This window comes from Mobula hypostoma, chromosome 2 (genome assembly GCF_963921235.1).
Source record: "Mobula hypostoma chromosome 2, sMobHyp1.1, whole genome shotgun sequence".
Classification (NCBI taxonomy): Eukaryota; Metazoa; Chordata; class Chondrichthyes; order Myliobatiformes; family Myliobatidae; genus Mobula; species Mobula hypostoma.
The window spans coordinates 116,117,388-116,140,040 of record NC_086098.1 but is presented as its reverse complement, the minus strand read 5'-3'; the positions used below and the strand labels follow the sequence as shown (position 1 = coordinate 116,140,040).

The 22,653-nt window shown below is 43.8% G+C and overlaps 1 protein-coding gene across 1 annotated transcript in view; it reads left to right on the top strand.

Moving 5' to 3' along the window:
* LOC134357419 (dynein axonemal heavy chain 6-like) overlaps positions 1–22,653 on the top strand; it is a 495,424-nt gene that overhangs the window by 398,003 nt on the left and 74,768 nt on the right. Inside the window, exons 65-71 of the mRNA XM_063068992.1 lie at positions 623–838; positions 6,553–6,783; positions 7,881–8,002; positions 10,027–10,271; positions 16,214–16,629; positions 18,602–18,800; positions 21,133–21,357. Of these exons, the coding sequence (XP_062925062.1) occupies positions 623–838; positions 6,553–6,783; positions 7,881–8,002; positions 10,027–10,271; positions 16,214–16,629; positions 18,602–18,800; positions 21,133–21,357 (1,654 nt within the window). The remainder of the gene's footprint in view (positions 1–622; positions 839–6,552; positions 6,784–7,880; positions 8,003–10,026; positions 10,272–16,213; positions 16,630–18,601; positions 18,801–21,132; positions 21,358–22,653) is intronic.

The following is a 22,653-nucleotide window of genomic DNA, read 5'->3' as shown; positions in this document are numbered from 1 at the left end:
GATGACAGAGAGTGATGGGACAGAGGGAGACTGATGAACGCAGAGTGATGGGAAAGAGTGAGAGTGATGAATAGAGAGTGACGGGACAGAGGGAGACTGATGAGCGGAGAATGACCGGACAGAAAGGGACTAATAAACAGAGAGTGACAAGATAAAATGAAAATTAATATATGAAAGAATGCCAGTGGAGCTGCTGCCTTCCAGCTCCAGAATCTGGGTTCAATCCTGATTTCAGGTGCTCTCTGTGTGGAGTTTGCATGTTTTCTCCTTGTGACTGCATATGTTTCTTTTGGTTGCTGAAGATTCCTCCCATATCTCAAAGACATACAGATTGGTAATTTAATTGGCTACTCTAAGTTGCCCCTCACATGTAGGTGATTAGTAGAATGTCGGGGGAGTTGATAGGAATGTGATTAGGATATGTTAGAATCAGTGCAGATAGCCAGTACAGGTTTACTGGGCTGAACGCTTGTTTGGTGCTGTGAGATTCTGTGGCTATGAGAAGGCAGCAGGCATTTCAATTGCAGACGTATTTAGGACCTGGTTCTGGAGTAGAGCACAACATGGTTCTAAGATGCTTTGAAACCTTTACGTCACTGTTGAGCAGCTTGTGTTGTTACAGATCCGCTGGAAGGAGTGTCTCGATGACCTGGACCGCTGTCTGTTGTCAATAGTGGGTGACACTCTGCTCTCGGCCGCTTGCATCACCTACTATGGCCCATTCACTGCTAACTACAGACAGAGCCTGCTGAACCAATGGAAAAGCTTCTGTACAGTCATCCAAATCCCAGTCTCACCCGACTATGCACTGATCCCAGCTACAACCGAAAAGAATGAGGTAATGTACAGCCGGTATCAATCTGAACCCAACGTGTGAAGATCAATGGCTCCAAGAGTGAATCATCTGGGACTGAGACCAACATAACTGTCAGCTGCACCTGAATGGATTGGGGTGGTATTGTGGCTAGATAGACTTCTCAATGCCTTCGTAAAACAGCCAGCATAATCAATGATCTCACCCTACAGTCTCTCTTCTCCCACCTGCCATCAGTTAATGAAATATTATTCAAAATCCATGTAATGTGCATCACAGGTAAACAGTAAATAGCTTGCTATCCTAGTGACGAGACTTTGATGCAGCTATAAGGAAGGCAAAATAATGGTCATAGTTCATTGGGAGATTGAGGAGATTTGGTTTGTCAATTAAAAAACTCCAGCTTCTACAAATGTACCGTGGAGAGCACTGGTCTGGTAAGAGGGTGGGGGTGGGGGGGTGGGGTGCGGTGCTACAGCACAAGATCAAAATAAGCTGCAGAAACTTGTAAAATTAATAGGCTCCATCATGGATACCAGCCTCCAGTACCCAAAATATCTTCAAGCAGCGGTGCCTTAGGAAGGCAGCGTCCATCATTAAGGATCCCCACCACCCAGGACATGCCCTCTCACACTGTTACTGTCGGGAAGTAGGTGCAGAAGCCTGAAGGCACACACTCAGCGACTCAGGAACAGCTTCTTCCCCTCTGCCATCCGATTCCTAAATGGACAGTGATCCCTTGGACACGACCTCACTACTCTTTATTTCTGTTATTTTTGCACTATTTAGTTTAACTGAACTATTTAACAAACATATATATGTAATGTAACATTATTTTTTCCTTTATATTATCATGTATTTCATTGTACTGCTGCCGTAAAGTTAACAAATTTCACTATATATGCCAGTGATATTAAATCTGATTTTGATGGCAAAGTATTCATTAGTCTCACAGTCCGAGGGAAGAAGCAGTTAACCAGTCTACTAGTTCCTCTGATGCTTTGGTACCTCCTTCCAAAGAGTAGTGCTTCAAAGAGATTGTGGATTGTGGTTATGTTTTGTAACTCCAAAACATAAAACGAATGAAAAGAAAAACGTGGAGCTGGGAATAACATGTCCACTTCATTCTTTACTTTAGGGAGATGTGCACATATGATGTGGTGGGGTAATGACGTATGCTATTCACGTGCTTTCACATATAAGCTGTAATGAATTATGTAACAACAAAGTGCTTAATCAACCAATATATTTACAATATTACTCAAATATTACTGAAATATTAAATACACAACACTCCTCCCTGCTTAGCTATAAACTCCATCTCAATGTAGAATACATCTCAACTTGTATTCATATACATACAGTATGCTATATCATAAAACTACTATACAGACATCCACAGCATAGTAAATTGTAAATTGTCCCATTCAGGCCTAAGGATTTAATTACTGTGGATGATTTCTTGCTCTTGTGGGATAATGCTTCTCACCCTCTGCATACCACCTTGGCTGAACAGGGTAGCACTTTTAGTAATACACTAAGACAACTGTGCTGCTCCAAAGAACACTATATGAGTTCATTCTTACCCTCGGCTATAGGCTCTATAATGAGTCAACCTATACCTGGGGAAGTGAAGACCCTCTCCTGTTAGGCTGTTTGTGGTAACTTTTTTTTTGTTCTTTCTACTTCTCTTCCAATATTTATATCTGTGCACTTGTAATGCTACTGTAACATTGATTTCCTTTGGGATCGCTAAAGTATCTACCTATCTATTTAGCTAATGTCTTTCTTGACAAAGGAGTCACTTTGCTTGGCCGGTGAGACTTGTGGCTATGAAACAATCTCAGGTTTTGGGGCTTCCTCCATGGTGGTTGTAGGAGTTGACTTTGGGACTGCAGGAAGTGGTTCTGACAGCTCTGGACACCTTTCTTCTCTAACAATTGACTCTGCTCTCAGTGACTGATCAATGTGTCATCTCCAGATGACATCAGACTCAATCTCCACTGTGTCGGAGAGAGGTCCAGTTGTGTCCTTAATCTTTCAAAGTACCCACACTTGATCACCTCTGAACTCCCTCTCCAGAACTGCTTGACCAAGAGTGTAACATTGACACTCCACGTTTGAGGAGCCCTCAATTTGTCTCAGCTCTTTGTCCTGTTATACTCCTTCTGAGATTGTTTTCGAGGAGATCCATCCATGAGTTCAACGGACAACCCAGGAACAGCATAGCTGGTGAATTGTTGTTGTTGAGTATGCAAGGAGGAAATTGATGAGCTTCTGATTCAGTGTTAGTGTAATGTGTTCTGCTGACATTGCTTACACTACATTCTTTGGACTCTGAATAAACTTTTCCTCCAAGCCATTTGTAGCTGGTTGGTACAGTGCACTGTATGCTGTTTACTGGTTTCTTAAAGTTGTCATAGCCAAGGGTGGTAGTTGAGATAAGATCTTGCTGCCTATTGAATGCTCCCTATGGCATGCATCTCAAATGACCTCTGACAACCAAATCCAACCCCTGGCCTGCACGTGTGGCTTAGCTACTAAGCCTGGTGGAACCATTTCTACTGACAGGACAAGGAGCAAATGCACATTACTGGTGCTTTAAAACTAGTCGCTTCGAGTAGATAGGGCTCATCAGCTGTGGTTGGCAGCTCATCTAGAAGGAAAGCATTGATCTCAAACCTCCACTGCCTTGCAGCTACACCCACTCTTGGGGAAGGCTTCGGGAGTAAACCTTGAGGATAAGTCCGGAGCTGGATTCCCTCAGGCAGTCCTGCGTTGAATTTAATGCAGACTGGCAACTCCTGCAATGCTGCTGGTGTCAAACTCTATTGGTCCCTGCTTTTCCTTTGGATTCATCAGCTGCAAGGAGAGGGGGAGCCTGCTACATGGGTAGAAGCTTGCTCTCCATATCGTACTACCCTGGCTTGTGCAATGACTTGCATATCATAGAGACCTCTGGGACGCAACATCCATGGGCAAAGCAATAGCAGATGGAATACAGTATCAGGAAGTGTATGGTCATGCACATTCGTAGAAAAAATGAAAAGTTTGACTATTTTCTAAACGGAGAGAAAATACAAAAAACTGAGGTGCAAAGGGACTTGGGAGTCCTTGTGCAGGATTCCCTAAAAGTTAATTTGCAGGTTGAGTCTGTGGTAAGGAAGGCAAATGTGATGTCAGCATTCATTTCAAGAGGACTAGAATATAAAAGCAAAGATGTAACGTTGAGACTTTATAAATCACTGGTGAGGCTTTGCTTGGAGTATTGTGAGCAGTTTTGGGCCTCTTATCTTAGAAAGGATGTGCTGAAACTGCAGAGGGTTCAAAGAATGTTCACAGAAATGATTCCAGGATTGAATGGCTTGTCATATGAAGAGCGTTTGATGGCTCTGGGCCTGTACTCACTAGAATTCGGAAGAATGAGGGATGGCCTCATTGAAACATATCGAATGGTGAAAGGCCTTGAAAGAGTGTATGTCAAGAGGATGTTTCCTTTGGTGGAAGAGTCTAAGACCAGAGGATACAGCCTTTGAAAATGGAGATGAGGAATTTCTTTAGCCAGAGAGTGGTGACTGTTGAATTCTTTGCCATGGGCAGCAATGTATATTTATGGCAGAGGTTGATAGATTTTTGCTTGGGCAGGGCTTGAAGGGATATGGAGAGAAGTCAGGAGACTGGGGCTGAGAGGAAAAGTGGATCAGCCATGATGAAATGGCAGAGCAGATTGGAAGGGCCAAATGGCCTAATTCTGCTCTAATATCTTATGGTCTCATGGTAATACCACTACATCATTAGAGAGCGTCTCACTAGAGTAAGATGAAGCAGACATATTTTCCCAGGTTCCCATCTTTTTCTTTTGTTTAGTATTTGGAGTTACAAAACATAGCAGGAGAGGTCTGTGATTATGCTGGCTACTTTACTGAGTCAGTGAGCGGTATAGACAGAGTCCATGGAGAATCAGAGTCAAGTTTATTATCACTGCTTTATGTCACATGAAATTTATTGTTTTATATTGTACAAAGCCATACAATTCATATAAATTACAAAATAGATTAATAGTGTAAAAAAGAAATGAATAATGAAATAGTGTTCATGGGTTCATGGATCATTCAGAAATCTGATGATGGACAGAAAGGACTGTAGCCTCTTGCAATCCTATGCATTGGAGGCCCTATACCAAGTTGTGATGAAACCAACAGAATGCTCTCCACCATACATCAATGGAAATTTGCCAGAGTCTTTGGTGACATACCAAATTTCCTGAAATTCTTAACGAAGTAGAGCCACTGACATGCCTTCTTCATGATTGCATCAGTATGGTGGGTTCAGACATATCCTCTGAGATGTTGATATCTAGGAAGTTAAAGCTGCTCAGCCTTTCCACTGCTGACCCCGCAACAAGAACTGGTATGTGTTCTCTCAATTTCCCTTTGCTGAAGTCCACAGCCAGTTTCTTGGTCTTGCTGATATTGATTACAAGGTTGTTTTTGCAACACCACTCAACCAGCTGATCTATCTCACTCCTGTATGCATTCATAATCATATAAGATTTTACCAATAACAGTCATGTCATCTGAACATTTATAGATGGCTTTTGAGCTGTGCTTAGCCACACAGTCAGGAGTGTAGACCAATGGACTAAGCACACGTCCTTGAGTTATGCCTGTGTTGTTAACAATGAGAAGAAGTAATCACCAATTTGCACTGACTGTGGTCTCCCAATTAGAAAGTCAAGGGACCTTAAGGGGAAGTCAGTTGCTGAGGGAGGTACACAGGGTAGGCTGGTTTCTATGATGTGCTGAGTTATGTCTGAAGCTATCTGCAGGATTAATTAAAGCCTCACCAGTAATGTCCACAACCCCACAAGTGTATTGAGAGGTCTTCAAGTGCAGTACTGAGGTAGGCAAGGATGAGGGGAATACAGGAGACACTGGCAAAAAGTATGAAATACTGGAAGTTAGTGGGAGAATTTGTGTCACTGGAGGGTGGAGGGCTAGGAATGACTGAGGGGCCAGTGAATGAGCTAATACTTCTCAGGATCAAGCTGGGAGTGACTGGAGCAAATCTTCAGAGAATTGGTAATTGGTTTGATATTGTCAAATGTAGCAATATACAGTGAAGAGCTTTGTTTGTGTGCCAGTAAATAATTGTCAATGGTGAAAGTGATTGGAGTTCATCTAGACAATAGGGAAAGGCAAAGAGGAGTCAGTGATGTAGCAGAACTGGTGGAAGTGTGCAAGATGTCACTGGAGAAACTGATGGTTTGAGAGGGAGGAGGGATGTTTCCTATAGTGGCGGAATCTAGGACTAGAGGGGATAGTTTCAGAATACAATGTTGTCCCTTGAGAATAGAGGTGAGGACTTTCTTTAGCCAGAGGATGGTGCATCTATAGAATTCGTTGCCATAGATGGCTGTGGAGGCCAAGTCATTGGGTATATTTAAAGTGGAGTTCGATAGGTTCTTGCTTAGTAAGGGCTTCAAAGGTTATAGGGAGAAGGCAAGAGAATGGGGTTCAGAATAAGCCAACATGGAATAGTGGAGTTAACTCAATGGGCTGAATGGCCTAATTCTGCTCCTTTGTTTTATGGAGCAAAGAGATGGAGATGAAAGGAATCACTAAAGAGATAACACAAACAACTTGAGAGTGATTCATATGTATAATTACAACATCAACACTCTAGTGTTAACAAGCTATTCAAGAACGTCAGGGTAATGCAATATACTTTCTGACCAGGTTCGCAATTTGCAGAATAGGGGTCTGCCTCCTGACAATTACTCAACAGAGAATGCCATCCTGGTGAAGATGGGCGAACACTGGCCCTTACTCATTGACCCACAGGGACAGGCTATCAGATGGATCAAAAAGATGGAAGGAGAGGACCTGTGCGTCCTTTTGGCCACACATCACAATTACATGAACAAGATGTCGAACGCCATTCGCATGGGGCATCCAGTCCTATTGCATGTAAGTGGACCGTGGGATTCGTGTAAGCCTCACGTTTTGTTTCACAATATTTTTTATTTAAAAACACATCTTAAATTAAAATTACTTCACAGAGTCATCCAGCATGCACATATGCCTTTTGATCCATTGTGGTTGCACTGACCACTAACCACCCATTTGCACCCATCTTACATTGATCCCAACCTACCAGTCCCCATGGCTCTGGGTTGTGGGAGAAAACCAGAGCAACAAGGGGAAAGCCATATGGTCATTTACTCCACACAGACACCATGCAAGGTTGTGATTGAGGCCAGATCCCTGGTATGGTGATGCAGCAGGTCTACTGCCTGCACTGCTGTGATTTCTTCAGTGCTCTCCAGCTCCTGCAGCCCCATTACCCTAGACAATGCCACATATGTTGTACACTCCTTCACCCCAGACAGGAACAACCATAGCGAGGACACGTCCCCACAAAAGCCCATCACTGCACCTTGACCAGGTCCAGGAGCACATTGACTGGCTCATCTCTTTCTGCATGAGAGGAGAAACTGGTGGCCTTTGAATTTCTCTCATTCCTTGTGGATGACCCGCCTGAGGACCTAAAAATGCAGTCAGCCTACACTTAGTATACACAGGAAATGGTGACACATGAGTCTGCAGATAATGGAATCTAGAGTAACCCACAATCTCAGGTTGAACATAAGCAAGTTTCCTTCTGTAACCTCCTCCTACACCAGCCATATTAGGAGTTGTTAGTGGAAAGGAAAGACACTCCAGAGGTTGCTCTTCCTAAGTTGGAGCAGGACAATTATGACTCTGACCCAATCTCCCTCAGATAGTCCTATTGGGAGAGGAGAAGCTGACTCTGTGAATGTGTGATTGGACAGTGTGAAAAAATCTTCATTCTGTGCCTGACTGTGGGAGAGTGTGGAGGGGTCCTCATTCTAAGTCTGACTCTGTGTGTGTGTGTGTGTGTGTGTGAGAGAAGGGACAGTGTAGAGGGAGCTTCACTGGCTAGCCCGTCTGACTGGTCTGTCCCTGCCCTGTCCAATTTGAGGACAAGGAAGATGAGAAGGAGAAATAATACTTGTGAAAAAAAAGGTCTCCATGTTTGACAGGATGTCACTGAACAGCTGGATCCCTGTCTGAGACCAATTCTCTTGCGGAACATTTGTACTCGGGCAGAACAGGACTTCATCAAGATTGACAACACAGAAATAGAGTACAACCCCAACTTCAGGTAACTCACACATTTGTTTGTTTTCTCTCTCTCTCTCTCTCTCTCTCTCTCTCCCCCCCCACCCCCCATACCCCCCATCTCACTCTCTCTCACTCATGAGGGCCCGTGGTCAGTTCCAGTCCAGTGGGTTCTCAGGTGACTGACTGGCATGTTGCCTCCCGGGTACAAGGGTCAAAAGTGTCACTGCGCAATATTCTGAGAAAGAGAGCAAACAGTCAGATGGCATGCTCCATATTGGTACTGGTGACACATGAAAGAAAGGATGACCTGCTCCAGGCAGACTTCAGAGCTGGGAAACAGATTAATAAACAAGAGTTCAATAAGTCATTGAGTTGTATAGCATAGAAGCAGGCGCTTTGATCATTCATGCTTATCTATAACTAATCCCATGCTGTATTAATTCCATGTTCCTCTGTGCCCTGCTCATTCAATTATCTGTCCAGGTGCCTCTTACATGTGGTTACTGTTCCTACCTTCACCAGTTCCTCTTTCAGCGTTTTCCAGACACCAACCACTCTCTGAGAAAAATATACCCCTCAGATCCTCTTTAAGTCTTCTTCCTCTCACAAACCCATGTCTCTAGCTTTAGACACTTCTACCATGGGCAATAGTCTCTATCTATGCCTCTCTTAATTTTATCTACCTTTATCATATCACTTTCCAGTCACTTCTGTTCCAGGAAAACAGCCTATCCGATCTCTCCTCATAACTCAAGTCCTTCAGTCCCAGCAACTTCCTTGCATGTCCATTCTGCGCCATCTCTATCTTAACCACATTCTTCTTATAGAACAGCAACCAAAACTGACACAATACTCCAAGTGTGGCCTAACCAATGTTCTGTATTACTCTAACATGACAAACATCCATTGCACTCAATTCCTCGGACAATGAAGACAAGAAGGCTAAATGCCCTCTTCACTACCCTGTCTACCTGCATTTCCTCTCTCAGTGTATCTCTGTTCAACATTCCCCCAGTCCCGATCATCCACCTAATATGTTCTGTCCTGGTTTAACTTACAAATTGCATTACTTTGTATTTGTTTGAATTAAATTCCATTTACCATTCCCTTGTGATTAAGATCTGCTAATTGATTGAAGAACCAAATGGTTGAAGAGAAGTATCTGTTATTGAACCTGACAGTGTGGGACTTGAGGCTTCTCTGCCTTCTGTGAGAACATGGCATGGCCTAGATGGAGAAGATCTTGGATGAATTTTTCCTTCTTGAAGAAGCACCCCCTGTAGATATGCCAGATTCTGTCATAAAAGGGTGTAGAAGACAGACGTCAGGATGATAATATACAAGGAATTTAAACAGTGGGCAAAATCAATTATAGACCAAAATAAAGGCCTGGTGTGGACACAAAGGCTGTGGCTGAGTACCAAAGGGGTTTTCAGAAGAGAAGGTGGTTGATACATGGATGAATAGAGTATCAGTAATGAAAGGGCGTGAAAAAGCATGTATGTCACCAGGTCCAGATAGGATATATCGGTTGAAACACTGAAAAACAGGAGTAGGGTCATGAAGGAATTGAAATCCCACTGTAAATACTGTGTGCAGCTCTGGTCTCCATATCTGATACTCCTAGAATCAGTGCAACAAAGATTCACCTGATACTGAGATTGAGATGTTGCATTCAGCAGGATTAGAAATGATGAAATTTGGAAGAATCAGTGATGGTATCAGTGAAATGTGCCTGATTATGAGAGAAAGTGACATTCCAAAATGTTGCTGCTCTACAGTTAGTGCCAGAATCTCAGCATATTAGGTCTACAGAGATTTGATTCCACAGAGGATTAGAACTTAAGTTTGGTCCTGGTACAAGTGTTGATCTGGCCAATGTTCCCAGTCCTTGATTTTAACCAGCACCTTCCCTTGACAAAGATAAGTCAAGGAGAGGGTGCTGGTTCCCTGGATAGTACACCAGAGTCCAGGCAACTGCCAGCTGGTTGGAGGTAAAATTCTGTAGCCCATTAGCGCCTGAAGTGTGAGTGCATTCATTGTGTGTTAACAATGTCTCTGCAGGTTGTACATGACCACCCGCATGTCCAACCCAAACTTCCTGCCAGCCGTCTGCATCCTGGTCACACTAATTAACTTCACAGCGACATTTGAGGGGCTTCAGGAGCAACTGCTGTCCAGGGTGGTGAAACGGCAGCATCCTGAGATGGAAGAGAAGCTCGGGCAGCTGCTGCATAGCACTGTCCACGACATGGGCACCCTGCAGGACCTGGAGAACAGGTCGCTCTCCCTATTGCAGAAGTCTGAGGGTAAGGAAAAAAGGACAGCATGTGAGGTTCTCCTGTGTTGGTTGGGTTGTACAAAGCAACAGTTATCATGCTGAGGGGCTGACAGCAGGCACAAAGAGCAATTATCTAATTAGACTCAGTTGGGATAGATGAGTAAATTGGTTTAATGTCACATGTACCCAGGTACAGTGAAAGACCTTGTCTGCATGCCATCCGCACAGATCATTTCATTACAGCAGTGCATTGGGGTAGTACAAAGGAAAAGCAATAACAATGCAGAATAAAGTATTCTTACTTTATTCTGACATTAAGTTGCAAGGAATAGTGATGTAGACTATGAGGTCAAGAGTCCAACTTATCGTATGAGAGAACCATTTAATAGTCTTATAACCAGGCTATCAAAGTTGTTATCATGATGTGTGCCTTCAAGCTTTCGTAACTTCAGCCCAATGGGAGTGGGGAGAAGAGAGGATGTCCAGGGTGGGTGAAGTCTTTGATTATGTTAGCTGCCTTACTGAGACAGCGAGAAATTGTGGGGTCCCCGTCCCACCCACTGTAGTGTGACTGGTACATAGCAGCACACAACAGATACCTCAGAGAATGGGCCACTGGCTATACAGGTTTTTATATCCTAGAGTCGCAGGGCACTCTGGTGCTTCAAATAATCAGTAATAAAGTCTCAGAGTCATACAGCTTGAAAACAATCTTTCAACCCAAGTGGTGCATGCCCACCAAGGTTCCTATCTAAACTATCCCATTTGGCCAATATCCTTCTAAACCTTTCCTATGCATGTACCTATCCAAGTGTTTTTTTAAAGTTGGACCAAGGGGCTTGTTTCAATGCTGTATAACTCAATGATTATAACTTTGACTTTATGTATGAAGAAAGATTGAGAACATTGGACTAATACTCTTTGGAGTTTGGGATATTGACAGGCTGGATACTGAGAGGATGACTCCTCTGCCTTTGATCAAGTCTCACGTGGGATCTGGGGCAAGTCAGCAAATCAGATCAAAAATTGACTTTGCAGTGGGAAACAGAGAGTGATTATCACAGTGGGTTGCTTTTTTAACCGGACTCCTCTGACTAGTGGTGTCGCACGGAGGCAGCTGCTGGGACCTTTGCTGTTTGCATATGAATGATCTGGATGTGGATAGTGGTGGTATGGTCAGTAAATTTGACCACAAAATTGGTACCATTATTCACAGTGTGGAGGTAGTCCTAAAGTACAGGGTTATATCTATGGGCTACGAAATGGCAGATGGATTTTAATCTAGACAAATAGGAGGTGATGCATTTAGGAAGTGCTAATGAGGTGGCACATACACCATGAATAATGAGGTCCCAGGGTGTGTTGAGTAATAGAGGAACTTTGGTCTGCAAATCCAAGTTGTCATCACAGGTTGATGTAGTGCTTAAGAAGTCACATGAAATACTGTCCTTCATTAGTCAGAGCACCAGATACAAGAGCAAGAAGATTATGCTCCAAATTTATATAACATTTGTGAGACCTCAGGTGGAGTACTGTGTGCATTTCTGGTCACCACACGTTATGGAAGACAGTGGCAGAGGATGCAGAGAAGATTCACAAGGCTGTTGCCTGAAATGGAGTATTTTAATTATGAGGAGAGACTAGAGAGATATTTGCCTGGAGCAGAGGAGGTTCAAAGGAGACATAACTGCGGTAGATAAAATTATGAAGGGTATAGGCAGGGTAGAAACATAGAAACATAGAAACATAGAAAATAGGTGCAGGAGTGGCCATTTGGCCCTTCGAGCCTGCACCGCCATTTATTATGATCATGGCTGATCATCCAACTCAGAACCCTGCACCAGCCTTCCCTCCATACCCCCTGATCCCCGTAGCCACAAGGGCCATATCTAACTCCCTCTTAAGTATAGCCAATGAACTGGCCTCAACTGTTTCCTGTGGCAGAGAATTCCACAGATTCACCACTCTCTGTGTGAAGAAGTTTTTCCTAATCTCGGTCCTAAAAGGCTTCCCCTTATCCTCAAACTGTGACCCCTCGTTCTGGACTTCCCCAACATCGGGAACAATCTTCCTGCATCTAGCCTGTCCAATCCCTTTAGGATTTTATACGTTTCAATCAGATCCCCCCTCAATCTTCTAAATTCCAATGAGTACAAGCCCAGTTCATCCAGTCTTTCTTCATATGAAAGTCCTGCCATCCCAGGAATCAATCTGGTGAACCTTCTTTGTACTCCCTCTATGGCAAGGATGTCTTTCCTCAGATTAGGGGACCAAAACTGCACACAATACTCCAGGTGTGGGCTCACCAAGGCCTTGTACAACCGCAGTAGTACCTCCCTGCTCCTGTACTCGAATCCTCTCGCTATAAATGCCAGCATACCATTCGCCTTTTTCACCGCCTGCTGTACCTGCATGCCCACTTTCAATGACTGGTGTATAATGACACCCAGGTCTTGTTGCACCTCCCCTTTTCCTAATCGGCCACCATTCAGATAATAATCTGTTTTCCTATTTTTGCCACCAAAGTGGATAACTTCACATTTATCCACATTAAATTGCATCTGCCATGAATTTGCCCACTCACCCAACCTATCCAAGTCACCCTGCATCCTCTTAGCATCCTCCTCACAGCTAACACTGCCGCCCAGCTTCGTGTCATCCGCAAACTTGGAGATGCTGCATTTAATTCCCTCATCCAAGTCATTAATATATATTGTAAACAACTGGGGTCCCAGCACTGAGCCTTGCGGTACCCCACTAGTCACTGCCTGCCATTCTGAAAAGGTCCCGTTTATTCCCACTCTTTGCTTCCTGTCTGCTAACCAATTCTCTAACCACATCAATACCTTACCCCCAATACCGTGTGCTTTAAGTTTGCACACTAATCTCCTGTGTGGGACCTTGTCAAAAGCCTTTTGAAAATCCAAATATACCACATCCACTGGTTCTCCCCTATCCACTCTACTAGTTACATCCTCAAAAACTTCTATGAGATTCGTCAGACATGATTTTCCTTTCACAAATCCATGCTGGCTTTGTCCGATGATTTCACCGCTTTCCAAATGTGCTGTTATCACATCTTTGATAACTGACTCCAGCAGTTTCCCCACCACCGACGTTAGGCTAACCGGTCTATAATTCCCCGGTTTCTCTCTCCTTCCTTTTTTAAAAAGTGAGGTTACATTAGCCACCCTCCAATCCTCAGGAACTAGTCCAGAATCTAACGAGTTTTGAAAAATTATCACTAATGCATCCACTATTTCTTGGGCTACTTCCTTAAGCACTCTGGGATGCAGACCATCTGGCCCTGGGGATTTATCTGCCTTTAATCCCTTCAATTTACCTAACACCACTTCCCTACTAACATGTATTTCGCTCAGTTCCTCCATCTCACTGGACCCTCTGTCCCCTACTATTTCTGGAAGATTATTTATGTCCTCCTTAGTGAAGACAGAACCAAAGTAATTATTCAATTGGTCTGCCATGTCCTTGCTCCCCATAATCAATTCACCTGTTTCTGTCTGTAGGGGACCTACATTTGTCTTTACCAGTCTTTTCCTTTTAACATATCTATAAAAGCTTTTACAGTCAGTTTTTATGTTCCCTGCCAGTTTTCTCTCATAATCTTTTTTCCCCTTCCTAATTAAGCCCTTTGCCCTCCCCTGCTGAACTCTGAATTTCTCCCAGTCCTCAGGTGAGCCACTTTTTCTTGCTAATTTGTATGCTTCTTCTTTGGAATTGATACTATCCCTAATTTCCCTTGTCAGCCACGGGTGCACTACCTTCCTTGATTTATTCTTTTACCAAACTGGGATGAACAATTGTTGTAGTTCATCCATGCAATCCTTAAATGCTTGCCATTGCATATCCACCATCAATCCTTTAAGTGTCATTTGCCAGTCTATCTTAGCTAATTCACGTCTCATACCTTCAAAGTTACCCCTCTTTAAGTTCAGAACCTTTGTTTCTGAATTAACTATGTCACTCTCCATCTTAATGAAGAATTCCACCATATTATGGTCACTCTTACCCAAGGGGCCTCTCATGACAAGATTGCTAATTAACCCTTCCTCATTGCTCAAAACCCAGTCTAGAATAGCCTGCTCTCTAGTTGGTTCCTCGACATGTTGGTTCAAAAAACCATCCCGCATACATTCCAAGAAATCCTCTTCCTCAGCACCTTTACCAATTTGGTTCACCCAATCTACATGTAGATTGAAGTCACCCATTATAACTGCTGTTCCTTTATTGCACACATTTCTAATTTCCTGTTTAATACCATCTCCGACCTCACTACTACTGTTAGGTGGCCTGTACACAACTTCCACCAGCGTTTTCTGCCCCTTAGTGTTACGCAGCTCTACCCATATCGATTCCACATCTTCCTGGCTTATGTCCTTCCTTTCTATTGCGTTAATCTCTTTTTTAACCAGCAACGCCACCCCACCTCCCCTTCCTTCATGTCTATCCCTCCTGAATATTGAATATCCCTGAACGTTGAGCTCCCATCCCAGGTCACCCTGGAGCCATGTCTCTGTGATCCCAACTATATCATAATCATTAATAACAATCTGCACTTTCAATTCATCCACCTTGTTACAAATGCTCCTTGCGTTGACACACAAAGCCTTCAGGCGCTCTTTTACAACTCTCTTAGCCCTTATACAATTATGTTGAAAAGTGGCCCTTTTTGATGCTTGCCCTGGATTTGTCGGCCTGCCACTTTTACTTTTCTCCTTACTACTTTTTGCTTCTACCCTCACTTTACACCCCTCTGTCTCTCTGCACTGGTTCCCATCCCCCTGTTGTGAACTAACCTCCTCTCACCTAGCCTCTTTAATTTGATTCCCACCCCCCAACCATTCTAGTTTAAAGTCACCTCAGTAGCCCTCGCTAATCTCCCTGCCAGGATATTGGTCCCCCTAGGATTCAAGTGTAACCCGTCCTTTTTGTACAGGTCACGCCTGCGCCAAAAGAGGTCCCAATGATCCAAAAACTTGAATCCCTGCCTCCTGCTCCAATCCCTCAGCCACACATTTATCCTCAGCCTCATCGCATTCCTACTCTCACTGTCGCGTGGCACAGGCAGTAATCCCGAGACTGAAGGAATCTTCTCCTTTTATCAGAGGTGAATAGTAACAGAAGATATAGGTTTAGAGTAAGGGGAAAGAGATTTGGAGGGGACATGACAGGAACCCTTTTCACCCAGAGAATTATGAATACCTAGAATACACTGCTTGAGGAAGTGCCAGAAACAAGAGTTGCTGACAGCATTGAAAAGGAGTTAGACAAGTCCCTTGAATTACTCAGACATAGAAGCCGATGGATCAAGTGCTGGAAGATGGGATTAATACAAATGGATGTCCAGTGGATGGTGTGTTTCCATGCTCTATGATTTTATGTCTCTGGAGTATCTGGAACAAGAATAAGGGTTCACCCATTTCACTTGGAGGTGAGCTGAAATTTCTTCTCTTAGAAATTTCTTTCTCTGGAATTCTATTCCCTCAGAGAGCTGAGGAGGCTGAACAAGAAGGAGGCTTCCCTTGTTCTACCTCAATGTGTAATGATTTGATCTAAATGACCGGTATGCAAAATAAGCCTTTCACTGTATCTCAGTACATGTGACAAAAATAAACCAATTCCAGGTCCAATATGTAAAAGGAAGACTGACAGAAATCTAAATAAAGGAGTCAATGTAATATTCAGGCCAAGGTTGAATGTCAGTGATGTTAATGAATGGAGGTGCAATTTCAAGGGCCCTCTTGTACTTATTCTTATGTCTTAAGGAAGAAAAGGGACGTGGAGATTTTTTGGAAAATATTTCAGGCCTTAGGCAGATGAAGGAACAGCCAAATAAAACTGGAGTTTTGAATGGGAGGAACTCTCAAGATTGAAGAGTTCGATTCGGTTCCTGAAGTAGGAACCTTTCTATCAATGCAGTATTTTCACTGTGACTCTTCCTTGTTCTAGGGCACATCTTAGATGACCAGGACCTCATTGATACCCTTCAGAAGTCAAAAGACATGTCCAAAGAGATAAAACTTCGCATTGAAGCCTCGGAGGAGAATGAAAAGAAAATCACAGCTGCTTGCCAGAAGTACCTTCCTGTGGCAACACGAGGTTCCATTTTGTACTTCGTGATTGATGAATTGTCGCAGCTGAACTGCATGTACCAGTTCTCTTTGCACTGGTTCATGAAGATATTCGCTGAGTCTGTGGGTGACATTCACAAGCCACTCACAAGGATGCCACAGTCGGGCACAAGTCAAAGTGCCTCTTTGCAACAATCCAGATGGTTCAGAAGTTCTACCAGCACACCACTGCACTCCAGCTTCAACTCCTTCCTCCAGAACATGATCAAAATACTTACCAAGAATGTTTACAAGGTACAACACTGCCGAAAACATCAAGAGACAAGACTTCAACACCATTCCACCAAACATCACCACCACAGGCAATTCGAATTGATCAAACTCCTTCCTATTCACTTGCTCTGCAATGCGTTTGAGGCACAGAAGCTCAACAGGTCTCATTCTTCACCCGAGTCATTTCCACCCTTCATCAACTCACTCAATGTATTCTTATCAGCCTTTCTCATTGCATCCTTCCCAGACTCAATAAGTAAATTCATCCTTTTGTGTAGAATCCCAATGAATTAAACCTGGAGGCTGCAAATGTAGAAAACCCGAAAGGAACAAAATATGCCCCTATTTATAAAAGGAGGGAGGGAGAAATCAATTTCCCAAAGTAAGGAACCTCATAAACGGAGGGCAGCATAAATAGTTCCCCCTTTTTAAGGAGCCAAGTAAAGCCTATTAACTCTAGACCTTTGAGCCTAACATCAGAAGTAGAGAAGATACTGGAAACAATTCCAAGGGACCCATCGAAGACAGCTAATGTAGATATCTTTTCTGACCAATTTGATTAAATTCTTTGAAGAGTGTATCAATGAGAACAGGGCAGAAAATTTAATTTACATAGACATTGTTAAGGCTTTTGCAAGGTATCTCATGGGAGACTGGTTAGGGTGCATGGGATCCAAGGCAAGTTGGCAAACTGGATATAAAATTGAATAGGAGACAGAGGGTGATGTTAGAAGATTATTTTTGTGATTGGATGCCTGTGATTAATGGTGTCCCATAAGGATTTTTGGTGGGATGTTTGTTGTTTGTAACATATCTGTATTACTTGGTTGTGGATGTGGGAGACTTGATTGGTAAGTTTGTAAATGACACGTAGATTGATAGAGTTATTGATAGGTTGGGAAGGTATCTTAGGCTACAGAGAGATATTGATGTATTGGTGAAATGGACTGAAAATGGCCAATAGAGTTAAATCTAGTCAAATGTGAGATGATGAATTTTTGGAGAATTAATGAGGCTGGAATATACACCATGAATGTTAGTGTCTTAGAGGCTGTTGAGGAACAGAGAGCCCTCTGAGTACAAGATCCTTGAAGGTGGCAATGCAGGTAAATAATGTGGTTAGGAAGGCTTATGGGATACTGACATTCATTAGTTGAAGCAATGCATGCAGAAGTAGAGAGGTGTTGTTCCAACTTAATAAAAACTAGTTAGACCTCAGCTGGAGTACAGACCTCAACAAAGAAAATTTGTGATAGTAATGGAGAAGACGGAGAGGAGATTCACCATATTGACTCAGATGGTATAGTTCAGTTATGAGGAGAAACTGGGGAAGCTGAATCTATTCTCCCTGGAGCAGACAAAGGTAAGAGAGTACATGGTTGAATGATATAAATTTATGAGGTGTATCGATAGAGTAGACTGCTGTGACTGACTGAACTGAGTCATTGGAGAGAGACAGAAGTTTGTGATAGGGAAGTCTTTATTCCACACAGTCGACCTTCTGGAGAGAATCTCATTCTGTCCTCACACAATGTTTTATATTTTATAAGCACAAAAACAACAGTAAACAATTAACTGCAGTGTCAATGGCTATAATTCCTTGTTTTAATATTCTGAATGCAGGCAGGTTTGCACCTTGCAGAATTACATATTTGCAATGCTAACACTTCCCAACTAGCAGAACTCCTTTGAATATTCATTACAGATGGCTGGTCCAAAAGCTGCTGAGCACAAACTCCAGACACCCAAAATATGCCTATTTTGTTGCAGGGTTGACAAATGGCTCTCTGAATATACAACTATTGAACAAACCATACATTGTGGCAGGTTTTCATGCTGTAAAAATTAATCTTTCTATATATTTCTGAACACAAGAAGAATGAAAATGCAGGGACAGTGTTGGGTGGTGTGAATGGTATACTGTACAGAGTGGCAGTATGTAAGGGTTGTACAAGAAGTGGATAATCTCATCTTTCTGTCTCTCCCCCAAAAGCTGGTCCGGTTTGCCATCTTCACGGATCACCAGCTCTGCTTCTCCTTTATGCTGTGCACCAGCATCATGCGGATGAACAAGATGGAGGAAGGTGGCCACAGCTCCATGGGAACCCTGCCAGAGGCTGAGTGGCAGATCTTCCTTCATTCAGAAGTGCTGGCAAAAGTGGACCATGGACAGAGATCCCAGGACACACAGAGTACAACCCCAACAATCTGTTGTTTGAATTCTGCTGTGGGTGTTGGGGTACAGTGGGAGTAATCCCTGTCCCTCTCCCCAGTCTCTGAGGATATTGGGGTACAGTGGGAGTGATCCCTGTCCCTCTCCCCCACTCACTGTGGATATTGGGGTACAGTGGGAGTGATCCCTGTCCCTCTCCCCCACTCACTGTGGATATTGGGGTACAGTGGGAGTGATCCCTGTCCCTCTCCCCAGTCACTGTGGATATTGGGGTACAGTGGGAGTGATCCCTGTCCCTCTCCCCAGCCACTGTGGATATTGGGGTACAATGGGAGTGACCCCCGTCCCTCTCCCCGGTCTCTGTGAATATTGGGATACAGTGGGAGTGATCCCTGTCCCTCTCCCTGGTCTCTGTGGATATTGGGGTACAGTGGGAGTGATCCCTGTCCCTCTTCCCACTCACTGTGGATATTGGGGTACAGTGGGAGTGATCCCTGTCCCTCTTCCCACTCACTGTGGATATTGGGATACAGTGGGAATGATCCCTGTCCCTCTCCCTGGTCTCTGTGGCTATTGGGGTACAGTGGGAGTGATCCCTGTCCCTCTCCCCGGTCACTGTGGATATTGGGGTACAGTGGGAGTAATCCCTGTCCCTCTCCCCAGTCTCTGAGGATATTGGGGTAAAGTGGGAGTGATCCCTGTCCCTCTCCCCCACTCACTGTGGATATTGGGGTACAGTGGGAGTGATCCCTGTCCCTCTCCCCGGTCACTGTGGATATTGGGGTACAGTGGGAGTGATCCCTGTCCCTCTCCCCGGTCACTGTGGATATTGGGGTACAGTGGGAGTGATCCCTGTCCCTCTCCCCAGCCACTGTGGATATTGGGGTACAATGGGAGTGACCCCCGTCCCTCTCCCCGGTCTCTGTGAATATTGGGATACAGTGGGAGTGATCCCTGTCCCTCTCCCTGGTCTCTGTGGATATTGGGGTACAGTGGGAGTGATCCCTGTCCCTCTTCCCACTCACTGTGGATATTGGGGTACAGTGGGAGTGATCCCTGTCCCTCTTCCCACTCACTGTGGATATTGGGATACAGTGGGAGTGATCCCTGTCCCTCTCCCTGGTCTCTGTGGATATTGGGGTACAGTGGGAGTGATCCCTGTCCCTCTTCCCACTCACTGTGGATATTGGGGTACAGTGGGAGTGATCCCTGTCCCTCTTCCCACTCACTGTGGATATTGGGATACAGTGGGAGTGATCCCTGTCCCTCTCCCTGGTCTCTGTGGCTATTGGGGTACAGTGGGAGTGATCCCTGTCCCTCTTCCCACTCACTGTGGCTATTGGGGTACAGTGGGAGTGACCTCCGTCCCTCTCCCCGGTCTCTGTGAATATTGGGGTGCAGTGGGAGTGACCCCTGTCCCCTGAGGGCCTCAGAGCACAGTGAGAATGTTCACTCCTCTCCACACCCTGTGAGTGTCAGTGTACGTGGAAACGACTCCTCTGCCTCTCCTTAGTCCCTGCCAATGTTGGTGTACAGTGGCGGAGGGATTTCTGTCCCAGTCTCCGTTCCCTGAGGATGTTGGTGTAGGTTGGGGGGATTCTTCCAACTCATGTCTTCGACATATTGCTGAAGACATACTGGGACGATACCTTTGATATTATTTCAACTGTTTTGAATATTGATTTACAACCTCATCCTATTACTGCAGTCTTTAGTTTACCAGTGATAGAACAACATTATCTGACCCCCTCAGCTTGTCAGATGATTGCTTTTGTTACACTAATGGCTAGAAGATCCATATTATTGAATTGGAAAGAGATTAATCCTCCTACTAGATGTCAATGGTTTTCTCAAACTATGTCTTGCTTAAATTTAGAAAAGATTAGAAGCGACATTTACGATCCTTCTATTAAACTTGAAGAGATTTGGAGAACATTCATTCAATACTTTCATATGATGTAATTTGACCCTTTCCAATTCTATTTTGTTACTCCATGTTCGGGGAGAGGAGCGGAGTTAACGACACTAATGGTCTTATCTGAGGTATCATAATAGCCCATTCTTTTACTTTTTTTTCTTTAGTTCAGTTTTCTTTTAGTTGGGTTAGATTTTTTTTCTTTTGGGGTATAATTTTTTTTCTTTTTTCATGATATTTTTGTATTTTCACTTTATATTTTCCTATAGTATATTTGTATTTTTTGAGATTTTGGGAGGCTCATTAAATATGTGTCAATTGAGCTCATGTCTTCGACATAAGTCTCAGTGATTGTCACTCTCTGGGGGGGTGGGGGACAGTGATAGTGGTCTATCTGCCATACTTTGATTAAGGAAAGTTATTATTTATTGTACAGGTCTGGAAGAGAATAAATGGTTTAAGCAAAGTGGTGATGCTCAGTGGATGTCTGAAGCCATCTGGAGTCAGTGTCTGTACATTACCACTCAGCTGACCCCCTTTGCGCTCCTCTGTAGATCCCTCAATAGCCAGCCTCAGCAGTGGGAAGACTTCCACCAGGCTGAGGAACTCCACCACTTCCTGAAAACTCCTTTCCGCAAACAGATGCCACTCTCAAAGCCAGGTAAATTGCACAGTGGAAGCTGTGCTTCTGGTACACGGGGCAGGGTGATAACTGGATTGTTTGCTGGCACCTGGTGCATTTGCTGGTAATTGAAGTGTGCACTGTTAACTCAGTGGGTGCTGATAGCTGTTGTGTGTGCTGGGAATGAATATGCATGCTGTTTCCTAGTGTATGTGTTTGTAATCTCAGCTCCTACATCTGGGGTCATGTCAGGAGGCGGCAGAGACATCGGAATCAGAGAAAAATTAACACAGCAGTACAGCACAGGAGCAAGCATTTCAGCTCATGAGATCTGCACTGAGCATGATGCAAAATTATACTGAATCTCTTCTGCTTGTCCCTGATCCATATCCCCATCTTCCCTGCATTTTCATGTATCTATCTGACAACCTCTTGAACACCACTATCGTATCTCCTTCCATCACTACCCTAGGTATCATATTCCAGGCACATACCACATAGCTCCATTAAACTTTTCCCATCTCACTATAAATGCATATCCTTTAATACCTGTTAATTCTACCCGGGGGAAATAGATTCTGACTGTCTACCCTATTCATGCCTCTTATAATTTTATAACCTCCTTTTAGGTCTCCCCTCAGCCTCTGACTCTCCATAAAAATCACAAAATTTATCCAACCTTTCCTGACAGTTCATCCTCTTTAATTTAGGCAGCATGCTGATAAAGCTCTGATGCATCCTTCCTACATCGGGGTGACCAGAACCGCACAAATTATTCCAGCTGCAGCTTAAGCAGAGTTTTATATAGATGCAATGTGCGTTCTTTCTCTTATGCTCAGTGCCCAACTATGCTTGCCTTTACCACCTTTAGCACCCTATCCATTTGTGTAGGCTAACCTTTTTGTGTAATAATGATCAAATGATGACCATCTTTGAAAGATTAAATCCATTACAACTACTACTACTAAGGAGTCTCCCCATGTCTTCCTAACAGTTCTCTTTAACTGCTTTCTCCAAGCCACTGAAGAGCAGTTCCCCAAATGAACAGTAATGTCACCTTCACACAGCAGTTCTAGGAGAAATGCAAACATCAGTTACAATGTCAAACATGAATTAAGAACAGAAAAAGCTGCAAACACTCCACTGGTTGGGTAATGCATATGGGAAGAGGAACAATTAACAAGATCCTTTGTCAGAACTGACCATTGGAAAAGGTTTATCTGTTTATTTTCAGACTTCAAAGACAGACTTCTTTCCTATTTTCACCACAACAAAGGGCCTTTTTACAACCTCATAAAGATGGTGGCTCCATCAGTAGAAAGCTTGGAGTATCCT